Raw genomic sequence first — 23,090 nt, 5'->3', positions numbered from 1 at the left:
AGGATCCCAAAAAAAATATCCACATAATTTCTGAACGCAAAAAGAAAAAGAAAAATTCTGAACGCAAATGTCAGTGTCAATGTCAACCGCACGTGTTGACTGTGTTGTGGATTGTGGAAGGTTGTGGATTGGATCGACTGGATGCGCCGCGAATTTAATGGATTTCAAGAGAAAGTTTAATTGAATTTACTTTTTTAAAAGTCATTATCGTGAGTGATATGTGAAAAACCGTCTGACCTTAGCCAACATGAAGAGTAAACCTGTAAAACATAAGACTACGAATACTTTTCGGGTAAGTTACTTTTTAAGGTTACAATTTATTCACCATATCTGTTTTTAAATTAGTATTTGCAGACTTTTTACCTTATAAATACTGCTAACTTTGAATTTGTCGTCTACATAGTTAAAAATGAAAATTACCATGTTATAACCTATGGATTTTACATTACTTTCTAAGCTGTTATCAAACTATTCTCTAAGTTTTATTTTGAAGACACAATTATTTTTATACTGTTTTCTTTGGGATAAAGTATGTATATATGAATAAGGTATTTTTTTACAGTTTATTCCTTTCGCCGAACGTATAAATTCTATTGATGTTCGCCATGCAGCATTATATCATATTGAGCATGCATATGCAGCCCAGCCAGGAGAGAATGAGACACATTTCTCTCTGGCTGTACAGAAGTGGTATGCACTCAATTTGACAGATAACTTTAAAAAGTTCAGAAAGGAAGTGTTTGGGGTCACTACTGTGCCGCAGTTGGTGCATAAGAAAGACCATGTATTGGAGGTATTGGAGAAATATTTGAATTTAGAAGATTCATTGTGTCTGCAACCTTTATTGGAGTAAGTAAAATTTGGGTTGGAGTGTACCTAAGGGGGCACTATGAGTTGGGACTTAGAAAAATTTTGATCGATTTTGTATGAAGCAGGGACATAGCCGAATTTTCGAGTGAAATTACTATGGAGCAGAGACTTAGAAAAATTTTGATCGATTTTGTATGAACCATCGACTTAGCCGAATTTTCGAATGAAATTAGTATGGAAGCTGGACTTGTAAAATTTTCAAAAGTTGATTCTACGTAGTGTCGCAAAAAGGGTCCGACACTTAGAATAATTTTTGTCGTTTTTGTATGAGCAATTTTTTGTTATTTTTGCGTTACGACGCACCGTTTTCGAGATATTTTAAAAAATGCGTTTTATGTAATTTTAAAATATATCTTTAATTTTTTCTATGGAGCTCCGCGAAACACGTCCATGCTCGGTGTCCGCCACGCGTAATTTTTTTTTACAGGTATCCTTTTGTCACGGGTGCGAGCGAAGCGAGCACGGAAATTCGCGGCACCCCGACACTGTAGATATAGGTTACGAAGGCTGTATGGCAGGGGGCGAGCAAAGCGAGCCCCCTGCCATATAGCCGAGTGGGTTAGGTTACTTGTGACCATCGAGGCCCGAAGGGCCGAGAGGCGGCAGTGAAGACCTTTAAAGGTCACTGACTTTGAAGGTTTACTACACAAAGTTGATATAATGCGAATATTTTTGATTTTGGATAAGTGACCTTGACCTTTAAGGTCAATGATCTTGGTGACCTTGACCTTTGAGGTCACTGAAATCGAAAGTTTACTGCATAAAGTTGATATAATGCTAATATTTTTGATTTTGGATAAGTGACCTTGACCTTTAAGGTCAATGACCTTGACCTTTGATGTGTCTGACCTACACTATATTTGTGAAGAATAAGGGAATAAGGTCATGACCTTGACTTTAAGGTCAGTGACCTCCCAAGGTCATCTAAGGTCACCTGTGGTTTCCCCCCACCCTAATACTCCCACATCCCCCCGGATCCCGAATGTTACTTTTGGCGATTTTTGTTAAAAAAATTCTAAGTCCTAATTTTTCTAAGTCCCAACTCATAGTGCCCCCTTAGGTACACTCCGACCAAAATTTGTATTATTATAACATTTTCTGAATTTAAATTTAATTAAAGTGATATTGTAACTTACAATAAATCAAGCTTTTAATTAGTGTGAAATAGTTTTTCTATGGTTTTTTCGGTCTTTGTAACAATATTTGTTTGCTTTCAGAATTCTAGTTTCCTTAGCAAAAGACTTGCGAGAAGATTTCTACCCACACTTCCCAAGGTTCTTAGACATTCTTATAAAACTACTGAACACCAAAGATGCAGAGAGACTAGAATGGACATTGGTCTGCCTTGCTTTCCTATTTAAAATCTTAAAACCATATTTAAAGAAGGATGTAGCCACGGTACTCAAGAGGATTATACCTTTGTTGAGTGATGCTCATCCACAGTATATTAACAACTTTGCAGCCGAGAGTTTTGCATTTGTAGCAAGAGATATAAGAGACAAAAAGAAGTTTATTGATCTCATGTTAAACTATCTACAGAGCAATGATGATGTAAGTATAGTTATCAAAAAGTCTTTTAAATTTGACTTTTACTTTTGATTGTGGAACTAACATTTTCTATTAAATTGTTGCCAAAGTATTGATGATAATGATTCAAAATATATTTCTTAAAATCTGTGAAATATTTGTTTGTTTGTCTTGCCATTGTCCATAGATAACAATAGCATTTAATATAATATCATAATGTTGTTTCTTGGCAGGCTATAACAGGATGCGGTCATCTCATCTTCGAAATATTAAGGGGAGTCACTGGAAAGTTCCACAGCTGCATAGAAACATTCTTACCATTGCTTCTTGAACACTTGAAAGACAGCAAGAATCACCAGGAGATATTATTCAAAGTCCTTACACAAACTATTGAAGACAGTTTACAAATTATATCTCATAAAGAGTATACAGTATTTTGGAACTGTATCATAAAATTCTCTGAAGAGATATTGAAAGAAGATGACGAAACAAGTAAAGGGTTAGAATACATTCTAAGACTTGCTGGCCAAGTTATTGAACATCAAAATGGGAAATATTTGACAAATCCACCACAGTTTGTCCTTTTACTTGTAAAAGTAATATGTGAACAGTCTTCTGAAAGCGTGCTTGAAGTTTGCGCTCAAATTGGCGCTCTATTATTATTATCACCAAACATATCTTTGTCTCAAGAACATGCTGGGATCATAGTTAAAGTCATATTACCCTTACCATTTCCAAATATTCTGATTAAATTTGTCCAAAATGTTATCAACTATTCGCAATTTGACATGCATATTCTGCCGCCGTTCATAAACTACGTCATTCAGTCAAATTTTGACGACGAAGCTATGAGTACTTTGACCAAAATTTGTCTAACAAAGTCTCCTCTTTCAAAGAACGGTATAAAGCTTTTCGAATGGGTAAAATATCCTGTAGATTTTGGAAAAAAGTTGCCACTATTTATGGATTATTTTAACAAAGTGGTTAACGAACCAATAGAGAATATTGTAGAGGATCCTATTAAATTAATGAATGTGTTATTTTGTTTGCCGCATATGGAGAAAATTGACGTAGATCTTTGTGTAAAATCACTGAATCAATTGATAACGAAACTTCTAAAAGTTCTGGAAAATTATAATCTTGAAAATCAACTGTATGAGAATAAGTTCCATTGTGACACGACCCCTTTATCGAAATGTGCTAGACAGGTGTTGTTCATACTATCAAATGCTATGGAGAGTGCTATACATATTTCAAGTTGTAAGAAATTGAAAGAAATATGTGACATTGATATACTGTTGCCAGTATTGCTGCCATGTGCAGCAGATCCTAACTATCTGTCTGCACTGCATCTCGTTGATTTGTATCTAACTGCATATGAACATGAAAATGGATTGACGTACCCATTCTTGTCGTTAGTCGACTCATTTTTGAAGAACAATATTTCGTCACCGTTTCATATTGTAAGTATTAGTTTATGTAGTCGATTTTATAGTCTTTGTTGTTTTTTCTACCCACTATTGCCTTCGTACGTAAATTTGGCTTTACCAAGTTAATTAATGCCAAGGTAATTTCGACTGTTGAAATGAGACCCTACAGTGAATCGTAATTTAAGTTCTGGTTTGCGTTTCAGGTCCGCTTACTAACAACACACATTTACAAGCTATTTGAAAATGTAGAAGAGCTGAATAAGACAGTTCAAGTTGGTGGCGTTGAAGAAAAGTTCTCAGTATTCAGTCGCTGCTACACAGTGGAGTCTATATCACCATCTATCCAAGAGTACAGAGCTCAGCTAAATATGCTACAGAAAATGGCCTTCAATACAACCCAGTATGCTCTGGCTAAAGACACAGAATTCCATCTATTTGCATTAAATTACATGCTGGGAGTTTTATATGTCAACTTCAAGTTACTTTGGGAGCCGGTGACAGAATTTATCGCAGGATATGGCAACGCTCTGACGGTTGACGAATTTTGGCCCGTATTCCACAAGGCTTTAGAATCCTCATTTGTTAATGCCAAGAAAAACTTGAAGCAATTTCAATTTGATGATGACATTGATACTAACAACGACCTGATAAAAGACTTATACTCGGAATACAATAGCATTACTGAAAGACCAGATTTGTATAACTACAGAAACCTCATTCTAAAGATTATGACGAATTGCATTCAAGTGTGTGAAGCTCGGAATCGAGATGTAGTTGTGTTGTTCTTGAACTTTATAGATGAAGAATATAGAAGAAATGATATTACCAATGCTCTTAAAATTGACGTACAACTTCGTGACAAGTCAAATACTGAAATGGATGTTGACGAAGACAAACCTGAGGAAGAAAATGAAATTGTTGAAGTATTAGCAGATGATATTGATGAAGAAAAAGAAACTGTGTCTGGGAAAATTGTGTTTAAAACTTTAATAAACATAATGCAGGTGTTAGCGCAGTTTAAAAATCCAAGGGCTCTTCACAGGGAGTCAATATTCTGGGAGCTTTTCATGGAATTTTTGAAGCACAAAAACCCTGGTCTTCAAAAATATGCATTAGACTGTGTCTTAAACTATAGGAACAAAAGTGTTGTTGCCTACAAAAATAATTTGAACAACTTAGTAGATGAAAAAAAGTTTAAAGACGAAATGACGTTATTTAAAATTACAGAAGACGCTCAAAGCATTCAGCCTGAAGACAGAGAACATGTCATTCCGATAATTTTGAGGATTTTATATGGAAAAATGACATCAAAGCTAGCAGCAGATAAGAAAGGAGGAGGCCAAACAAGAAGAGCACTAGTCATGAGGTACTTAGCAGGTTGCAATGAAGGTGAACTTAAAATATTCATTGAAATGGCCTTTTCTCATTTTAAACAATATATGGCTGTGGATGTAAAAGATATTTACGAAAATATCAGGTCTCATCTAGATCTGAAGTCAGTTACCAGTCCAGGAAAACTGCACAGTATTTTAAATTTGTTTGAAGTTGTCAGAGAATATTTTGGAGGGTACATGAAAGAAGAATTGCTGTCCCATTTGTTTAAGATCTTTTACGCAGTTTGTTCTACAATTGCAACAGTACTTGCTCAAGGTGAAAAAGTTCACGTGGGATACGTTAAAGTGATGAAAAATCTCAGAGTCATTGCACTTGGAACATTAAGGAAACTATTTGATCAATTTGACAAATACCCGTGGACCACGGAAGAATTGCGTGTTGTATTTGAGACGTTACTCTGGCCTTTATTACCAAAACTACACATAGAAGGCATCCATACTCCAACTGCATTATTAAAGTTACTTAACACTTGGTGTCAAAATCCTCGTTACTATGTGTTACTTGTCACGTGTTCTGAAAAGGATCACACTTTGACTCCACTGCCAGCAATATTCAAGCTTCTATTGGCGCCGAAGACAAGTCCTGGTGTAGTAAACGTAATTCTAGACATGATAGAAAAGCTGTTAACATTGTCAGAAGACGAAGAAGAAAAAGAATTACTTGCAATAGAATCTTTCAATACATTAGATGTTGCTAACATTACTGAAGCAAATAACATAAACTTTGGAAGTAAAATCCTCATTCCTCACATCCCTAGTATCTTAGAAGTGATGAAGCGACGTATAGCGAACTCGGCTAAATCAAACACAGTGAACAAACGAGATCTTTTGATTCTCTCTCGAGTGACGGAATTAGTTGCATCGCCTGAAATATGTGATGAGCTCTTGAATCTGCTATTACCCATCCTAGTAAAGAAAGTCTGTATGAATATGGCAGAGGAAAACATGGAGCATGCTGTTAATACAATCATCAATCTTTTAGGGCACAGCACTAACCCACAAGTTTATATCAAAAACATTGCAATACTTTTCAATAAAGTTACTCCAGTCGATGTTAGAAAGCTCCTGATAAAAGTATTGGTTTCTATTTCTGAGAACGCAAAGACGAATAAAGATGTATTGACAAGAATGTCGAATATAGTGACTGAAATGAATGCATTCAACAAGAGATGGATTGAACAACCTGACTTCGACAGAAGATTAGAAGCGTACAAGCAAATATACAGCCTATCTGAAAATAACGAAATTGATGTAGACCTTGCTATTTTAATAGTGAATAATTGTTTTTATTCCATTCGCACTGAAAAGGACATAGGTCTACGAGATAGCGCTGGTTTGTGTTTAAAGAGAATACTTCCAAAGCTTCTCAAGAAATATTGGTCGACAACTGATGGCCAATTTCTCGTTAGAGATACCGTTTTATCTCTTTTATCAACAGGTATAAGAGACGTAAAAAACGAGATTCATAGAAACGAAAGTATCGCTTTACTTGGTGAATTAGCGAGAGAATGCCCTGATGCTGACGTTGTCTTGTCAGATTTAGCTACCTTGACAAATAAGGAAGACACAGAAGTAGATTTCTTTGAAAACATGTGTCATCTCCAACTGCACAGGCGTGTTAGAGCTTTGCAGAAATTCTGTAAAGTTTCAAGAAAGGTGGTCAAGTGTCCCTCGCCAAGAACTCTTACGAATTTCATACTGCCTTTAGCATCAACATATCTTTGTGATGAAAAATATACTGATAAGAATTCCTTGATTGATGCGTGTGTTGATGTCGTGTCTACATGCTGCAGACTTCTACCTTGGTATCACTATGAAGTAATCTTAAAACTCTACTTGAATAAAATGCGCCATTCTTCCGATCATCAGAAACAATTGACGCGTATAATAATTGGTATCTTAGACGCGTTCCATTTTGATTTCTCTAAAGCAAAGAATATTGAACTGCCTAAAGCTCTGACCACTAATATAGATGTAAAAGTTGGCAAATTTGGTAAGAAATCAGCGAATATCGACAAAAATGATAGTAAAAAAGAAATGATCAAAGATGAAAATGAGAAAACAGATGAAAATAATGACAAATCGGAAGAAGGTACAGAAATAAATGAAGATGAAACTCAGAAGGATGAAGATTTAGAAGCAGAATTAGACGCAGTTGTTGAAGAAGACGAAGAAGCGATTGAAGAAAAAGTGGCTAAAGAAGTTTCCAATGTACCAGCTTATGAGAGAATTACAAGTGTATCACCGTCTGTTGCTAAGAGAATAGTAAAATCTTTGTCTGTTGGACTACTTCCGCAGCTAAATAGGTGAGTGATATAGTAGCTTCTAATTAAAACACATAATAACGGGTTCTTACCGCGTTTAAATGGGGATATGAGACTCCCGATATTTCGACACTGCTGCAAGTGCCATGATCACGGGATGACTCCATTCATTCATTTCATATCCCCATTTAAACGCGGTAAGAACCCGTTATTATGTGTTTTAATTATGATAATAACCGCGTAAACTTAAAACAATGTATAGTAGCTTCTACTTTATTATTATAATTATTAGTTTTAGTTATTCATTAAACGCATTTTTGGTGTAGACGTCTGTCTTTACGCAAAGCAATTTGACCATTTACAATTTTTGACTATTTATTTTGAATGTCTAGTTTATAGAACCTTTAACTTTTATCATTATCTATGTTAAATAGGAGGAAGTGTTTTCAATAATAATAAATAAGACATATTCAAAATTTATTTTTTACTTTCAGAGCAATAGGCAAGATGACGGACCACGAGGAATCCCACAAGGTGAACCGTCGTCACACAAGCTTCGAGCGACAGGAGGAAGATATGCTACGAGTGCCCATAGCTCTGGCTGTTGTCAAGTTACTTCAGAGACTCCCTGGGGAGTTGCTGAGGCACCAGCTATCAGGGTGAGAGCTGGCTTTTTAGATCTGCAGTCTAAGTGTGGTAGACGTGACACGATAAATCGTGAAACGCAGGATTCGTCAAATAGTCTAGATTGAAAAATGTCATTCGTCTACTGGTCGAAGCCCGTATTATTTAACGCGTATATGCGGTTATACTACTGTTGCTAATGTTTTCGATCGATGTACATACTCGTATCTATATTGAAATAAATGACATTAGACTCGCATGACATTATCCTGAGCGTAAATCTAACTAACTTCGCCAAGTTGTTTCAAGAGCAAGTTTCATTTGATGGTGGATTTTTTAACCTAGTGGCTATTCAGATGGTAGCTTTGATATGTCCTGAATACCGATAATAATAATGTCCTGAATACGTAGTGTGGTAATATGTTACCGCATAAAGCAGTTCCTCTATATTCGCTGCCATTATTAAATCTAAAATTTAATTATTTTCAGAATAATAATAAAACTCTGCTCTTTCCTAAAATCGCCCCTGAAACGAGTCAGAATAATGGCGAGAGATATAGTCAAGAAAATAATGTTGACGGTTGGGACACAATACATGGGAATCTTGCTAGAACACCTAACTTTACTACTGACTAGAGGCTTTCAAGTCCACGTATTAGTTGCCACCATCCATACCGTCCTTGACGCTTTGAAATCTGACTTCAAACCTGGAGAATTGAATGATAACCTTCATTGTATACTCGACGTGTGCACAAATGACCTTTTCGGTGCGCTATCTGAAGAGAAAGAGGTTGAAAAGTTACATTATAAAACACCCGAAGCTAAGCCTAGTAAAAAGAGCTACGTAACTCTCATGATAGTCTCACAGAATATAACGGAAAAATGTCTGATAAACCTCCTTTTACCATTCAAAGAAATACTGCAAAAACATCATTCGAAGAAAATCGTTGTGAAAGTGCAGGAAGCCTTAATGCACATAACAAGTGGGTTAGTAACTAATAAATTCATCGATATAGAGTCTTTGTTTGTTTTTCTTCATGGTATAGCATCTGAAAGTATACCAGAGCTAGTATTAAACGCGCCTAGACGGGAACTGACTGAGGCACAAAGAGAAAAAATAATGCGTGCAAAACCAGACTGTTTCATCATCCCTGAAACACCGAAACGGAACAAAGAATCTCAAGCTAAGAACGTTAAAACTTCAGGCAAAGCAAATGCTCACGTTTTAGTGGAATTCAGTTTGAATATTTTATACGTAATTCTGAAAAGGGAGAAAGTACCAAGAATGGATTGCAGAGCATTTGTGGATCCCTTGGTTCCCTTGATGGTAGATGCGCTCAAAAGCGGTCATATTAAAGTGACAACGGGTGCTATGAAGTGTATATCAACCTTGTGGACTATCAGAGTAAGCACACCTACTCTTGTAGAAATGACACCGGATATAGTGAAGACGATATTCTCGATACTGCACAAGTATGCTACTTTTGAAATTAGCAAGCAGAATGACAATTATCACTTGGTTAGGAATGCTTTCAAGGTGAGTCAAAAACAGATTTCAGTAGGCTTTTAATAGTTTACATTTGGTATGATTTCATATTAAACCTAACTTTCCTGTGCATCTTATTTATCACTTTCGAAGGTTTGGTCCATTGAAAATGATAATAAATTTCAAAATCGGTGCACGTTGAAACATTTCTTCTGGCTCTAATAGATACATGGGATGGCATAATATACCTTATCTTTTGAAAGGCATCGCACGTCTGATTCATTTTTAGGGTTCCGAATCCAAACCACAAAATGTAAACCGGAGCCCTTATAGGATCACTTTGTTGACCGTCCGTCTAGACAGAAACGTCGTCCGTCTTTCTTGTTTTCATAACATTACCTTATACTTACAGGCTGTGACAGTGCTAGTCCGTAACGTAAAATACTACACTCTAGACGAAGATCAACTTAAAACCCTACTGCTTTACGCCGAAGAAGATTGCCAGAATGATGAGAGACAAGCGAACTCGTTCTCCCTGTTGAAAGCTATTTTAGAAGCGAAGCTAGTTTCAAACGAATTGCACGAAGTTATGGAGAAAGTGTCTAAGATTTGTATATTGAGTGAATCGGCGAGGTCTAGGTAAGTTTGGGTTCGTTACTATTTAAATATGTGCTTTTATCACAATGGCAAATAAAAATCCCGTCCGGTTTAATTTTTAATCCATGATAGCCTTGTCGGCGAACGCGTGACTTACATCATATCGTCACTCGTTCGAATCCCGTTTCGGGCTCTACACCTCTGAATTCGACATTAAGAGTTTGATTTCATATTTGGATCGTAGATATTACTTGATTTCCAGGATTTGTGCCCGGTTAATAGCAACAGGCTCGGTCCCAATAACATGGGACTTAAAACATTGCTGGCGAGGGGTGGGTGTACTATACAAGTCTGCTTTGCCCTTCGGGGATATAGACGTGATGCTTGTGTTATTGTGTATATTTTTAAAAATGTGCATCTTTTTATTTTGGGGTCTTTTACGTTAATGACGTCACAGTTCCAACTAAAGAACCACAAAAAGATGTTTTGGAGTGATAGGATACGTGTTGCACCGAGTCACAGAGTCACTTACGACATTCTCTATTAACTTGTCATCTACATTGAATAAATTGTTACATAATTTAGTAGAATTAGATTTGCCGAATAATGAATAACGAATAAGTCGCGTTCGTCGTTTACTCCCATATTGGTATTGTTTTATTGGCGTTAGTTTTTAGCGACATCTATTGGTTTTCTTTGACAAGACAAAATTTACATTATGACATTTTAAAAGAACTGATAGTTCAAAAAGTGTGCGGTAGATGACGCTGAACGTGACAAACTTCCAATCCTTTACTATTTTATAATTTTACAGAGATGAAGCGCGAGGTATCTTCGTAAACTATTTGACAAACTACTCTCCAGGCAAAAGAATGGACAAGTACATACAATTCTTCGTGTCTCAATTGAACTACGAATTGCAGCACGGGAGGGAGTCGTCTTTGAAATTCTTAGGAATGATCATTAGTAAATTGATTGTGGTAAGTTTATATTTCGTTTGTTTGATAAGGATTATACATTTATTTTATTTTCTTCAGGGAGCTAACACCTTCAATTACAAATAAATACAAAGGTAGCTAGCAGAAGGCCAATTACAAGCTTCACATATAAAAGTGAAATAACAAAGAAAGTTCTTACTGTGCACAAACCATAGGTAAACAAAATGCTGCACTGAACATTTAAGTGGGTAAAAGATCGAACAGAGTCTTAATAGAAATAAGCAGATAAATAAATAACAATAAAATAACTGTCAAACACGGACGGAATGTCGTTATAGGACTATCGTAGAAACTTGGAGCATACCAGTATCAGTACATTTTTCACTTCTCTCCGTACATCACAAAACTTAATATCTGTTTGAAGGCGCTTATTATATACCCATTTATCCGCATTCCAGCCTCAACTATCCAAACAAAGCGACTACCTCCTGCTAGGTCTTGGCGCGAGTATGGTGAATGACAGCGCGCCAGAGTGCCGCGCCGCCGCCGCCGGCTGCATAGAGGCTATGTTGCGCAGACTACCCGCGCAGGACAGGAACAAACTGTTCCAAATAGCGCTTACTTTCTTGCAGGACACGCAGGTAACATTTTTTTTTAAATCAAGAATCGAAATAAAATTGTCTTTAATTTATTACAAAATTTATTAAACACAAACAGAGCATGAATAAACAATATGTCAAAAAATAAAAATACTAAAATTATAATTTGTAGCAGGGATCCCTGCTTAGTCAAACAGAAGCCCCCGCGATTGAGAGAATGGTGCCTAAAATTGTAAAGTGCTGAATAAATATATGTAGTTATGAAATTGTGAAATTAAAACGAAATAAAGCTTGTGTCTGTTAGAATTGGCATCATTAAAATCTTCTGCATCTATATAAACTCTCACCGCGCTAACACCGAATTGAATGAAATGGCTTTCTCTAAATTCTCAAATTAGTTCTTGAAGAATAATGTACTTACTGGCAATAATTTGTTTTTATTTATTTATTTAAATACCTATCTTTCTCGCAATTATAAAGATTATTGCTTCTTTGATTGGAATCCTTTTGTTTACCCCCTTCTCTTGATAGATGAGACTTGTGCCCAGCAGTGGGGCGTACATAGGCTATTTATGTTTTATGTATTGCTCCTTTTCCCACAGCCGGTCCACTTCGAGCTAGCAGCTCAACTGAGCATTCGCTTCGTCAACGTCGAAGCTGAAGAATTCAAGAACCGTCTCGATTCAATCCTTTCTCTGATTAGCGGCAAAATACTTCTCTTAAGCAACGACATTACTGAAGGCAGGTTTGTAAAGGTCAAACTCGACCAAGAAGATGACAAGACTGATGAGGAAAAACAGAAGGAAAAGGATCATAGTCTGATTCAGATTTTGAACCTTATTGACAAGATTACGGTGCACTGCGCTTCTAGCTTGAAGAATAAGAAGTATGATAGTGATTTTGATGAAATAGCCCAACATTGTCAAGCGTTATTGGCTTATCCTCATGCTTGGGTGAGGTTAAGAGCGGCTAAAATCATAGGGGCTATACTATCAGCTGTTAACGTTGAAGAATTGGATACAATAGTCAAACTAAAGAAGGAGACAGATAGAGGATTCATCTATTACGATACAGAGAATGCGTTCAAAAGTCTGGTGCTAGATCTCTGTGCGCAGTATACTACGAGTGTATCTAAAGAGATGGCAGAGCAAGTAAGTGTTTTTATATTATCTTTTTCACTTTTAAGATCTTTAACCCTTGATCTGTCGAGATGGATTCTTTCTGTGTCCCGATATTTTAATTATATTTTATTCTAACCATTAAACAGATGTCCGGGATTTGATTTCCGAAATCAGTTTTTGTAAATTGTTTCTAAGAGCGTGTTTCTCCCCCAAATCGCCAGTGAAGCAGCGTGGTGGAGTATAGCTCCATTTGCCCTCTTTTCAACGGGGATAGTCTGTGCCTAGCAGTGGCTCACTGTAGGCTCTTTAAATAGATTGTATTTATGCGACGACCTTAATTCAGTTAATTTGTTTCCAGCAGGGTTTAAATGCGCAACGTGATAAAATTATCGATCGATTCAATAAATTTTGTCGAAATCGATAAATTTGTTTTTTCCTAACATGCGTACTACGTAGTGTTGTAAAAATGAGCGCTGAGTCGACGCATTGGAGCGTTTTAGACTCAAGCGTAAAGCGCTTGAGCGTTTAAGGCTTGCGAGCGTTGAAGGCTCAGACTTCTACGCTCGAGTCACGCGCTCAAGCGTCTGAGCGTCGTAATTTTACATGTAACACAATTAATAAGTATTTTTCTGTTATGATATTTAGTTTAGGCAGTCATTTTTCATGTATTATCAGCAATAAGGCCGCCTGTAGTACATGGTCACTTTATGTCTAGTTTGTTCTTTTATTTTTGTTTTGTGGGCAATAAAGTATATTTCATTCATTCATCATTAAAAAATATATCTAAAACCATTATATTTCGCGTATAATGTATTACTATTCAATCTAGACTCTCACGCTCAAGCTTGAGCCGAGCGCTGAGTCCGACGCTCGGAATAGACTTTTTCACTTAAACGCTCAAGCCACTGCTCAAGCGTCAAGCGCCTCAGTCGAGTCCCGACTTGAGCATTAGCAATCTGCTCGAGTGTCGACTCCAGCGTTTAAGCGCTGACTCGAGCGGTTTTACAACACTAGTACTACGTCATTTTGTTCGTATTTTGACAGAACAACATGACTTATTTGGGTTCATATATTTTATTTTGTTTTTGTTTGTTATTTTTTTTATTTTATCATGTTGCGCATGTAAGCCCCACTGTAGTAGGTAACAGATATGATCGCCTTATACCACGTAAGCGTCGCAAAAGACAAGCTAGTTTTCAATCCAGGTACAAAATTGTGGTCTCAATTTTAACGAGGATTGAAATTAATTGAAAGAAATTGAAGTTTTGTGGGATATCACATCAAAAATGTTTACGTGGTTTTTACTATAAGGTGATAGATCTTATTTTTTTTTTGTTTTCAGGTAACAACAGTCCTATTCACAATCCTGTCCCTCGTCAACTCGATATCTAGTTTCAAACTGCCGTCCAAGGTGGAGGACTACCCTGAAGAGAAGGCGAAGGTTAACATAAGGTGGATCTTGTACAAATTGAGGAAGGCTGTCAATGTTGAGGTCGCCAGGGCACCTAATTCCATGAACATTGTAAGTAGCATTATCTCCCTAGCGTTGTCCGCTTTCACAGGGTCCGCGCTACCGCCATGTCAGTGGCCTATGGCGGCTCAATAATAAATAACGTAGGTTATAGGCGAAAACGTAGTTGCCAGTAACAGTTTTACATTCAAGCTAACATATATATAATAACGTATTTAGGGTTCTGTTGAGGCTTCCACGTTTTTGCAGCGCATCAGGTATGTTTGCGAACGCAAATGTCGATTGTTTTATACACTTATGCGCAAAAAGACCACATCGGTGTTGCAGCGAATGCGGGGCAGCACCAATGGAATCCTAAATATGATAGAGGCGAGAATGGACTCTGATGTCTTTGGCCGATTCCTGGATCTGCACGTTAAATGGGTAGACCGAGGGATGGGCTAATTATTATAAAATTCCGACGCTACATCATTGTTGTTACTAACATAGTTTGTAAGTTACATTGTTACTAATAAAAATGGGCACTGTTAGTCTGAAATAAAAGATTATTATTTTTTATTTATTTGTTTTTATACCTCAAAATAGTTCTACCAACGTTACGATATACCTACATTTCCCCAATGAGATTAACCCAAGTAACAGATTATCCATCAATGCATTTCCCTTTCAGAGAACATCAATATTCACAATGTGGCAACACGTAATCAGCTCTTTATCCGACGAAGACTTACATAAAATAGTCGACGTGTTGCTACCGCCGATAGTTCGAGAACTCTCCACTGGCGACGCGATGGCGCCTGCGTCTGCTGTCAGGCAACTCGCTAACAGACTCGGCAAGAAACTCAGGAGGAAGATTGGGGACATAGAGTATGGGAAGATGGTCGCTGACGCGCAGACTCGCCTCAATATTAGGAGAGCTGAGAGGAAGAAGGTTGGTTTCTATGTCTGTTTATGTTATAAATTATTATATTAGTAGATTCTTATTACTTCTTAAGTTTCCTACAAGTCTTCAATAGTACTGGCACATCTTCAATAGTAGTAGTATAAGAGGTACACCATAATAGGGTTGTTTCCAAATAGTCAAAACAGTTACATTTTACTAAACGTCACAAGTGGAATTTGTTTTAAAAAGCAACCTGTGACGTCATAGAAAAACGTGACAGAATGTCGCACTTATTTTTTACATTTTTCTTTATTAAATTCGTAAATAAATTAAATGTAAAAATGGAATGGATGGCGTTTTTTGTTACTTTTAGATCAGTCTTTATTTAGTAATCAGAATTTGATAATTTATCTTTGACCTAGGTAACTACCCTAGTGTCTTCTTTCCTATACTCCTTACTGGTACTTCTTCAGTATAGTAACTGATATAAGAGGTACACCACGATTATCGAATACCCTTGTCCTACAGGTTCTCTTGCAAGAAAAAGTCAACAATCCCGAGAAGGCTGCTAAAAGGAAACTCCAAGTGAAGGAGAAGAAAAAACAGGCGAAGAAAGTAAAACTAGAAATGCTCCACGGAAAGCGACCGCGCGCTAAGAAACGGAAAGCTGAAGACATAGATATCGAAGATCAGTTGTTGAAAGATGATGAATGAGTAAGACTAAGATATATTTTTGTTTCACTTGCTAAATATTAAATCTAGATATTTCTATAGAGGTGGGTTTAGACCAAACGAGCATAGAATCAGAGCGTTCTTTTCTAATATTCTTGCTACGAAAAAGACCCTACTGATCCCGCCGGCTAGGTCGACGATTTCCCATTAAGCGCTTTTCTCTATCAGGTCTATTGATTATTTCAAATTTAATCCTCTCAGGTGACGCTTTGAGCCGAGGTTCGCGCCCAACTGGTCTGGTCAACTGGTTAGGTCTGTCCTGTTAAACTTTTGTACCGGGTGAGAGACCTCAACATTTGTCCGGACAAATAGTTAATGCCATCTGGGGCAAAAAATAAGTACCGTCAAAAAAAAGCTATCCTTGTTTCTCTTTTACAGCATGCGCATTAGCTCGATTGGTCTAAATCCACCTTCAGTGAAATTCTGTAAATATTCGTTTATAAGTAGTTATTCAAATAAATATTATATTTTAAATGCTGATTTTATATATTCATAATCTACGACTTACATCGTAATAACACTGAAATACATAATTAGTCTTCTTCTATCGTGTGGGTTGTGAGATGGAGTACCAACCTCATCAACCCTGGTGTCAGGGTTACTATTGAGCTGCCAAAGTCCCCTGACATGGCTCATGTAACGACTACATACTTACATCAGTAACTAGTAACCGGGACCACAAAGTAATTTTTGTGATATGACCCCACCGGGACTCGAACACAGGACCTCCAGATCGCGAGCCCAACGCTCAACCACTGGACCAAGGAGTCGTTAGTAGGTCGTAGTCGAAGGGAATTAGTAATAAAACGACACATTAATAAACAAAATAATATTGCTTTATGCTTTCAATCACGGTACAAAAGAATGTTTTAACATAATTATAGAACAACATTCACTGAAATAAACTTTGTACAGTCATGAGCAATATAATGTACCCACCTTAGGACTCTGTCGCACTAACATATTTGACATTTAGTGAGACCTACAGTTCAATTTGTCAAAAAAGTTAATGTGACGTGGTACCCAAGTGTAAACATATTAATGCTCGTGACCGTACACAATAACATCACAAACTCACATCCTCTCACAGTGCGTAAAAGCCGTTGTCTATTCATAAATGTATTTTATTTTTATTATAATTACGTACATAATTCGTTTTAGAACAACTCGCAGTGAAAATTATGGAAGAAACAGTGCGCAAAAGCGTTTAGAATTTAATGGCTGAATCGAGAAATGGGGGCAAACGCATACATTTTTTTTATTGCTAACTATTCTCGTTGTATCATTCGCAACAAAGGAGGTACACAACTTTAAGGGAGGTAGGTAACGAATATGAATACACATATAAGTTGTCGTGACGACGTATAGAACCCTTCATAGACCTCATGTCAATGTGGCGCCATCTAGTAAATGAGACTCGTATTAAGCTCAATTTAACACCGAGATAAACTCTTGTTGGGTTCAGCGGTGGTATTACGTTGTTATGATATTGTTAATTATACAGGGTGTTAGTGACGTCGTAACGAAAACTTTGAGGGATGATTGAGACCATGATTCTGAGATGATATGAAGTGGAATTTTCCGTCGCAAAAGTATGGAACAGAAAATAATAAAAGGAAAAACAAAAATTTTCATGATTTTTCCGACTGAAAATTCCACTTGATATCAACTCAGAATCATGGTCTGAATCATCCCCGTCAGTATTCGTTACGGTGTCACTAACACCCATACCTACTTGTATGGGTACAGTATGTACTTGTGTGGGGTGTAAGTATGATTGTAACGAATACTGAGGGGGATGAAACAGCTGATTATTCTGAGTTAATATCAAGTGGAATTTTTCATCGCAAAAGTATAGAATTGAAAATAATTTTAAAAAACTAAAAAAAAAAATCATGAATTTTGCGACGGAAAATTCCACTTGATATCAACTCAGAATCATGGTCTGAATCATCCCCCTCAGTATTCGTTACGATGTTACTAACACCCTGTATACTTAAAAAAAAGAGGTTTGCCCTCATTTCCGAATTATTACAGTATAAAAAATATTTTTATCTAATTTTCAAAACAACTGTTTAAAATTGATGTTATTTTATGAGTAACTTTAACCTTTTGATCTAGCTGTAGAATATTCCGACTAAGTAGTTAGTTGCTTATAATTTGCCAAAAAAGAGTAAAAGACGGCCCATTTTACCGAATGAGGGACTTTCTAGAGTACGTAATACGTAGGCTACGTACCTCAAAAACAATATAGATGGGTTGGTACAGATTTTCCTTCGTTTCATGGATATATGGATCTGTTATCTTTGTTTTATTCTGATCAAAATAAAGAGTAGCAATATAGGTAGCAACATAATTCTACATATAGGTACATAAGGGTGCTACCAGACCAAACGATCGATCATCGATCGACAGCATCGATCGATGGTAGAATAGAATAGTCGACGTCGATCGATAGCTTCTACCAGACCAATCGATCGACCATCGATCGATGGTAGAATGGAATAGTCGACGTCGATCGATAGTTTCTACCAGACCGACGGATCGATTATTGTCATCGCCCGGCAATCGTTTGATTGCTTAATCGAACAGTATCTGTCGATCAATTAAAGTTACCAGACCAGTCGATCAACTTCGATCGACGTTGATCGATGCCGTCGATCGATGATCGATCGATTGGTCTGGTAGCACCCTAATGTGATCCAAAAATCAAGTAATTATTATTTTTATATGATGCTTCTGTCAGTAAATTGTATTTTTGAATAATTATGTACCCGAGGAATGAGAAAATAGGTAATTATCACATTAAATTTGTACAACGCCATCTATATTGGTTTGGGGAAAGTAGTTTGGAAAGTCCCTCATTGGGAATGTTATTATTTATGAAATCAATCAGTTGAATTTAGAATAACTTTGTTAACCAATCAGGTCTACTTGAAAAAGTACCTACTCATTGCCAGTATTGAAAATACAATTATGCCTGTTTGCCAATTTATACTCTTTTTTGTCAGGGATTTTTCTCAGGGACAACACAATCGCCTATTCTAGTGTTCTACATTCTTCTAAACTCATATCTAAGCCGTCTCTAGCTATTTCTCGCTTTTCGTAACTAAATCTCAATTAATTACACAACAATAACTAATTAAAATACTTGTACACAGCACCATATCTTTCAAAACGCACTCAATGTTTCATTCTTTAACATATTCTATGTTTTCATGCATGGATGCGTTTGTAACCTGTTTTATAGTGTAAGTTATGAATATTTTTCATTATAGTCCTGAAGCCAAGATCAAAATTTCAACGCCAAAATTATCAAGCTGGTAAATATGTAAAGGGTATTTATAAAGCATTTTAACACTTTGAACGATCTCGTAAACATATGAACGTAACTATTTAATAGAATATCATAAGCACAACGCTTAGATTTTTAACAAGTTTTTTTAAATTTATTTATAAGAAAAGTATAATTTTAGAAAGGAGACATTTAACAACAACATTTACACGAGTAGCAATGGACGGCAGCAAGCTCGGAATTGTCTACGCTTATTTATAAAGCAATTCACATGTTTTTTTTTCTGAATACAGAGTGCCTAGCCAAGTGGAAATTGTTTCTATTTCTACAATCGCTGACATAACCCGTCCGAATTAAATATCTTGTGTTATGGACGATGCGTCCTGAACTGCGAGGTGTCCTTATTTGCGCGGGTAATACTTTAGCGGGTGTAGAATTAGAAGAATGGGGAATGGATGAAAAAATACTTGAAAGAGTAATTAAATATTTTTCTATGAATCGGAATAAACTTCGTTTTAAAGAAGTAAAAAATCGTTTTAAAGAAGTAAAAATCGTTTTTTTTCCCGCCATTAGGTCAATAATCCGGCCGTATATTTTTTCATCCATTCCCTATTGGTCACTTGGTTATGCCTTAAGATATGATTCCGAACGCAATTGCTGATGACTAATTGCAGCAATAGACATTGAAATTTCTATGATTATGTTACTGTTATCTGCAATCGCCTTAAGAATCGTACCTTACGGTAGACAGCATACCAAGCGTAACAACTGCCATAAATTTATTATTATCAGTGATACATTGTTTAAGTACTTACAATTATTGCATTTATCTGTTACGCGGTAAGAGGGACCGTAGTTCGAAGTTCGAAAACCATAGAATAGACACAGTCTCTGTATAGTAAACATCTAGCAGGTGGCCAGGATTTAATATCACTATTAATGTGGAGACGACTACAGAGCAAAGAAACTTTGTTTCACGTGACTTATTTTGTGTCAGATGGTATTCACTATTTGGCCGGAAAAAGCGGAGAAACCTCTATCTTCATAGTCATTGACCGGTTTAAAACTCTTAAATGAAGAACGTTCAGTGTCTTTTCAATCTTTTTCTTTGAATTTCTTAATGATGCCGATTCGGGCCACCACCAACCGTCCGAAGGACAATACAACAATACAATCCCGACGACCCGATTACTCTAGCCATAGAGGCAGCCAATCAGCTCGCGACACCAAACACTTCAGGACCCCGATACCGACCCCGCCGGCGTGGTCGACGATTTCCCTCATTAAGCGCTTATCGCTATCGACCCACTAGGGTCGATTAATTCTTTCAAATATTTTTCCTCTCAGACGACGCCCTGAGCCGAGGTTCGCGCCCAACTGGGCACCCTCAGGCCTGTTGTCTTAAACGTTGTACCGGGTAAGAGCCTTCAGCGCTCCCCATTTGTCCGGCCAAGTAGTTAATGCCATCTGCGGCAAATCTACAATAAGTCACGTCATAAAAAAAGGGCCACCACCAACTTAATTTTGGACCCAAACTAACTGCATCTCTTTCTTGCACGTATTGTAAGTGAAGGATGGCAACAATTTAGGAGCTGTCAAACTAAACTTTTGTGTGCGCCCGCATGGGTACCATTGTGTTACGCTTGATCCGCTATATGTATTTTATTTCTTAAGGCAGTTTCACTAAAGCTTTGAATGTTTTGTGCAGAAACATAACGTTCATAATAGTCTACAATTTAATAAGATTCAAGTTTAAAATCCAATTGACTGAATCTGTAAACCGAATACAAATGGCCTAAATATTACTTTAAGAAGTGCGGCACATGTAATCACGACCTTGCTACAACCACAAGTCGCCTACGAGAATTGTCTAGTAACTCAAGTCGTTTGAGTTTTCATTTAAACACAAACATAAGTATATAATCTTGCTGAAATATCTTGTTGTTTTAATTCAATTCAGTAAGTAATCATTACACTATTCGTAAGTAAGCGAGATGACAAATCTACTTTCGCAATTGAAACTTTTTTGGATAATTTCCAAATCAACAAACTTTGAATTCCAAGTCGTTAAAACCTTGTCTCGTCTTGCTTATACATTATTTATTGTATGTGTATTTGGTAGGTTATGTTTTACGCTGTGTTATCTATTCGGTAGGTAAACAATTATTTCATTAAATTACATTTAAAACATGGAATAAGACGACACCCGACTGAAATTATGAGGATTCAAAATTACGCCGAATAGCTCCGAGCCTTTTTGACTTGGCGGGGCTACCACCCTCTAAATTGTTCAGTAAGTACAATATAATTTTGTCGTGTTTAGTACGGCACCAAAAGGCCTTGACTCGACATGATATTGCAGATAAACAACACTGGCGAGTGACACTCTTACTCTCGGGCGACGCTCGCAAACGGCAACGTAGTAGGTACTTTGACATAGATAAGATTCTATAGAAGAGCGCGTGTTAGTACTCCATCTGTATGGAGCTGCCATGTGTCACAGCTTAGACCACGACGATAGTGCTAAAGTAGCTTCCAAAGAACCACAATAGCTGGCTAAATACATAAACAATTCATTAAATATTTCAAATAAGCACAAAATTCCTTTTCACACAATGCGTCCTAAGTGCTGCACTTCTCAAGGTATCGAAAACATCGTATTGTAATTGACAGTTTTAGTGAAACTTTACAACAGCATAGCGGATATAGGGTTGTATCTCATAATCTTTGAAAGGAGTATCCATAGGAGGGAAGTTAAGGATGCTAGGGCTACTCCACCCCACCCTAGTTCTAAAGACCAGGAGGTAGAAAACTCTCTAGCGGACAGTAGGGGGATCGCTGGAGCTTGGTTCCCCACCACTCCATCCCCCGTGTCGTCCCCATGTGAACTTCCTCGGGAGGATACGCGTTGGATTCTCTTGAAGTGGATTATCATTAATGTAAACATTGCGAATAGTCCTGGAAAAAATAAGTGAGATTAGAACTCGTATTAAACTTGTAATTAAAGTTTAAATCTATATTGGGGAAACGATTAGGATTCACGCTCCAAAACTTTTGGATCCCGCCTAAAATTCCTTCTACCCTCAAGCATTAAAAAAAACATTGAGTCGACGCACCGCCATTGTTAAAACGTAAAAGTCTGTAATAACCTCTAAAACCTATTGAAAAGTGCATCAGCGGTTTTCCAGAGGACCCCGAGGTTGGAAGACAATAAATATGGAAGAAATCTTGTGAGTGCTTTTTACTGATTCCATTTTAAAGTATCTACCTAAACGTTGTAAGAAGAATAAAGGAAGGAAGTTGTATAAATTGGAACTGGCAGGTTTAATTTGAAATTCACAGCTGTTCGAGACAGCTGAAATTGTGAATATTACGTATATTAAGAAGGAAATATTCCGGAGGAAAATTTTGCAAACGGGATAAAAATAATATGCAGGAGAAATATAATTCTTCTTAATGCATGAATTTATTTTGAAATAAATGAAATGTAGCTAATTTATACTTACAATATTCCTAATGGTTTTAAATTGGCCTTCAAAATGAAAAAAAAAGTGCAACCCCGAGAAAGTGACTTATATGAATCATCTGAAAATGATGTCGCCTTATAGAGAAAGCGTCTTTTTGAAAAAAAAAACCATGTGATTTTCTTCAATAAAACCTCGATTTCTAACAATTATTTTCAATCCGGGTAACATTGCGTCCACTAGGTACTTTATCTGGATTGAAACTAGCTATCAATTGCGATTCGAAGGTGTTTTTTTTTAAAAAGGCGCCTTCCTTGTTTTTCCTAACTTAACTTAACCTAACCAATATATGACAATACCTATCGTAAGCAGAGATCATATCTTTTGAGTAATCT

At 36.8% G+C, this 23,090-nt stretch overlaps 2 protein-coding genes across 2 annotated transcripts in view; one reads left to right on the top strand and one right to left on the bottom strand.

The window, feature by feature from the left end:
* Positions 1-112: 112 nt before the first annotated feature.
* On the top strand, positions 113-16,571 carry LOC126368774 (small subunit processome component 20 homolog). The gene is made up of 14 exons (XM_050012917.1): positions 113-292; positions 563-849; positions 2,088-2,421; positions 2,631-3,860; positions 4,031-7,527; positions 7,980-8,144; positions 8,599-9,646; positions 10,008-10,234; positions 11,007-11,172; positions 11,589-11,771; positions 12,332-12,880; positions 14,193-14,372; positions 14,992-15,252; positions 15,733-16,571. Exons 1-14 carry the CDS (start codon positions 248-250, stop codon positions 15,916-15,918), a joined length of 8,358 nt encoding a protein of 2,785 aa, XP_049868874.1. The 5' UTR covers positions 113-247; the 3' UTR covers positions 15,919-16,571.
* A 179-nt stretch (positions 16,572-16,750) lies between these two features.
* Positions 16,751-23,090, bottom strand: part of LOC126368785 (uncharacterized) — a 55,415-nt gene continuing 49,075 nt past the window's right edge. Inside the window, exon 7 of the mRNA XM_050012938.1 lies at positions 16,751-22,189. Within this exon, the coding sequence (XP_049868895.1) occupies positions 21,918-22,189 (272 nt within the window). The 3' untranslated portion in view covers positions 16,751-21,917. The remainder of the gene's footprint in view (positions 22,190-23,090) is intronic.

The sequence above is a fragment of the Pectinophora gossypiella genome, chromosome 8 (assembly GCF_024362695.1).
Source record: "Pectinophora gossypiella chromosome 8, ilPecGoss1.1, whole genome shotgun sequence".
NCBI classification, from domain to species: Eukaryota; Metazoa; Arthropoda; class Insecta; order Lepidoptera; family Gelechiidae; genus Pectinophora; species Pectinophora gossypiella.
The sequence above is the reverse complement of the archived record's forward strand: the minus strand, read 5'-3'. Positions and strand labels throughout refer to the sequence as shown.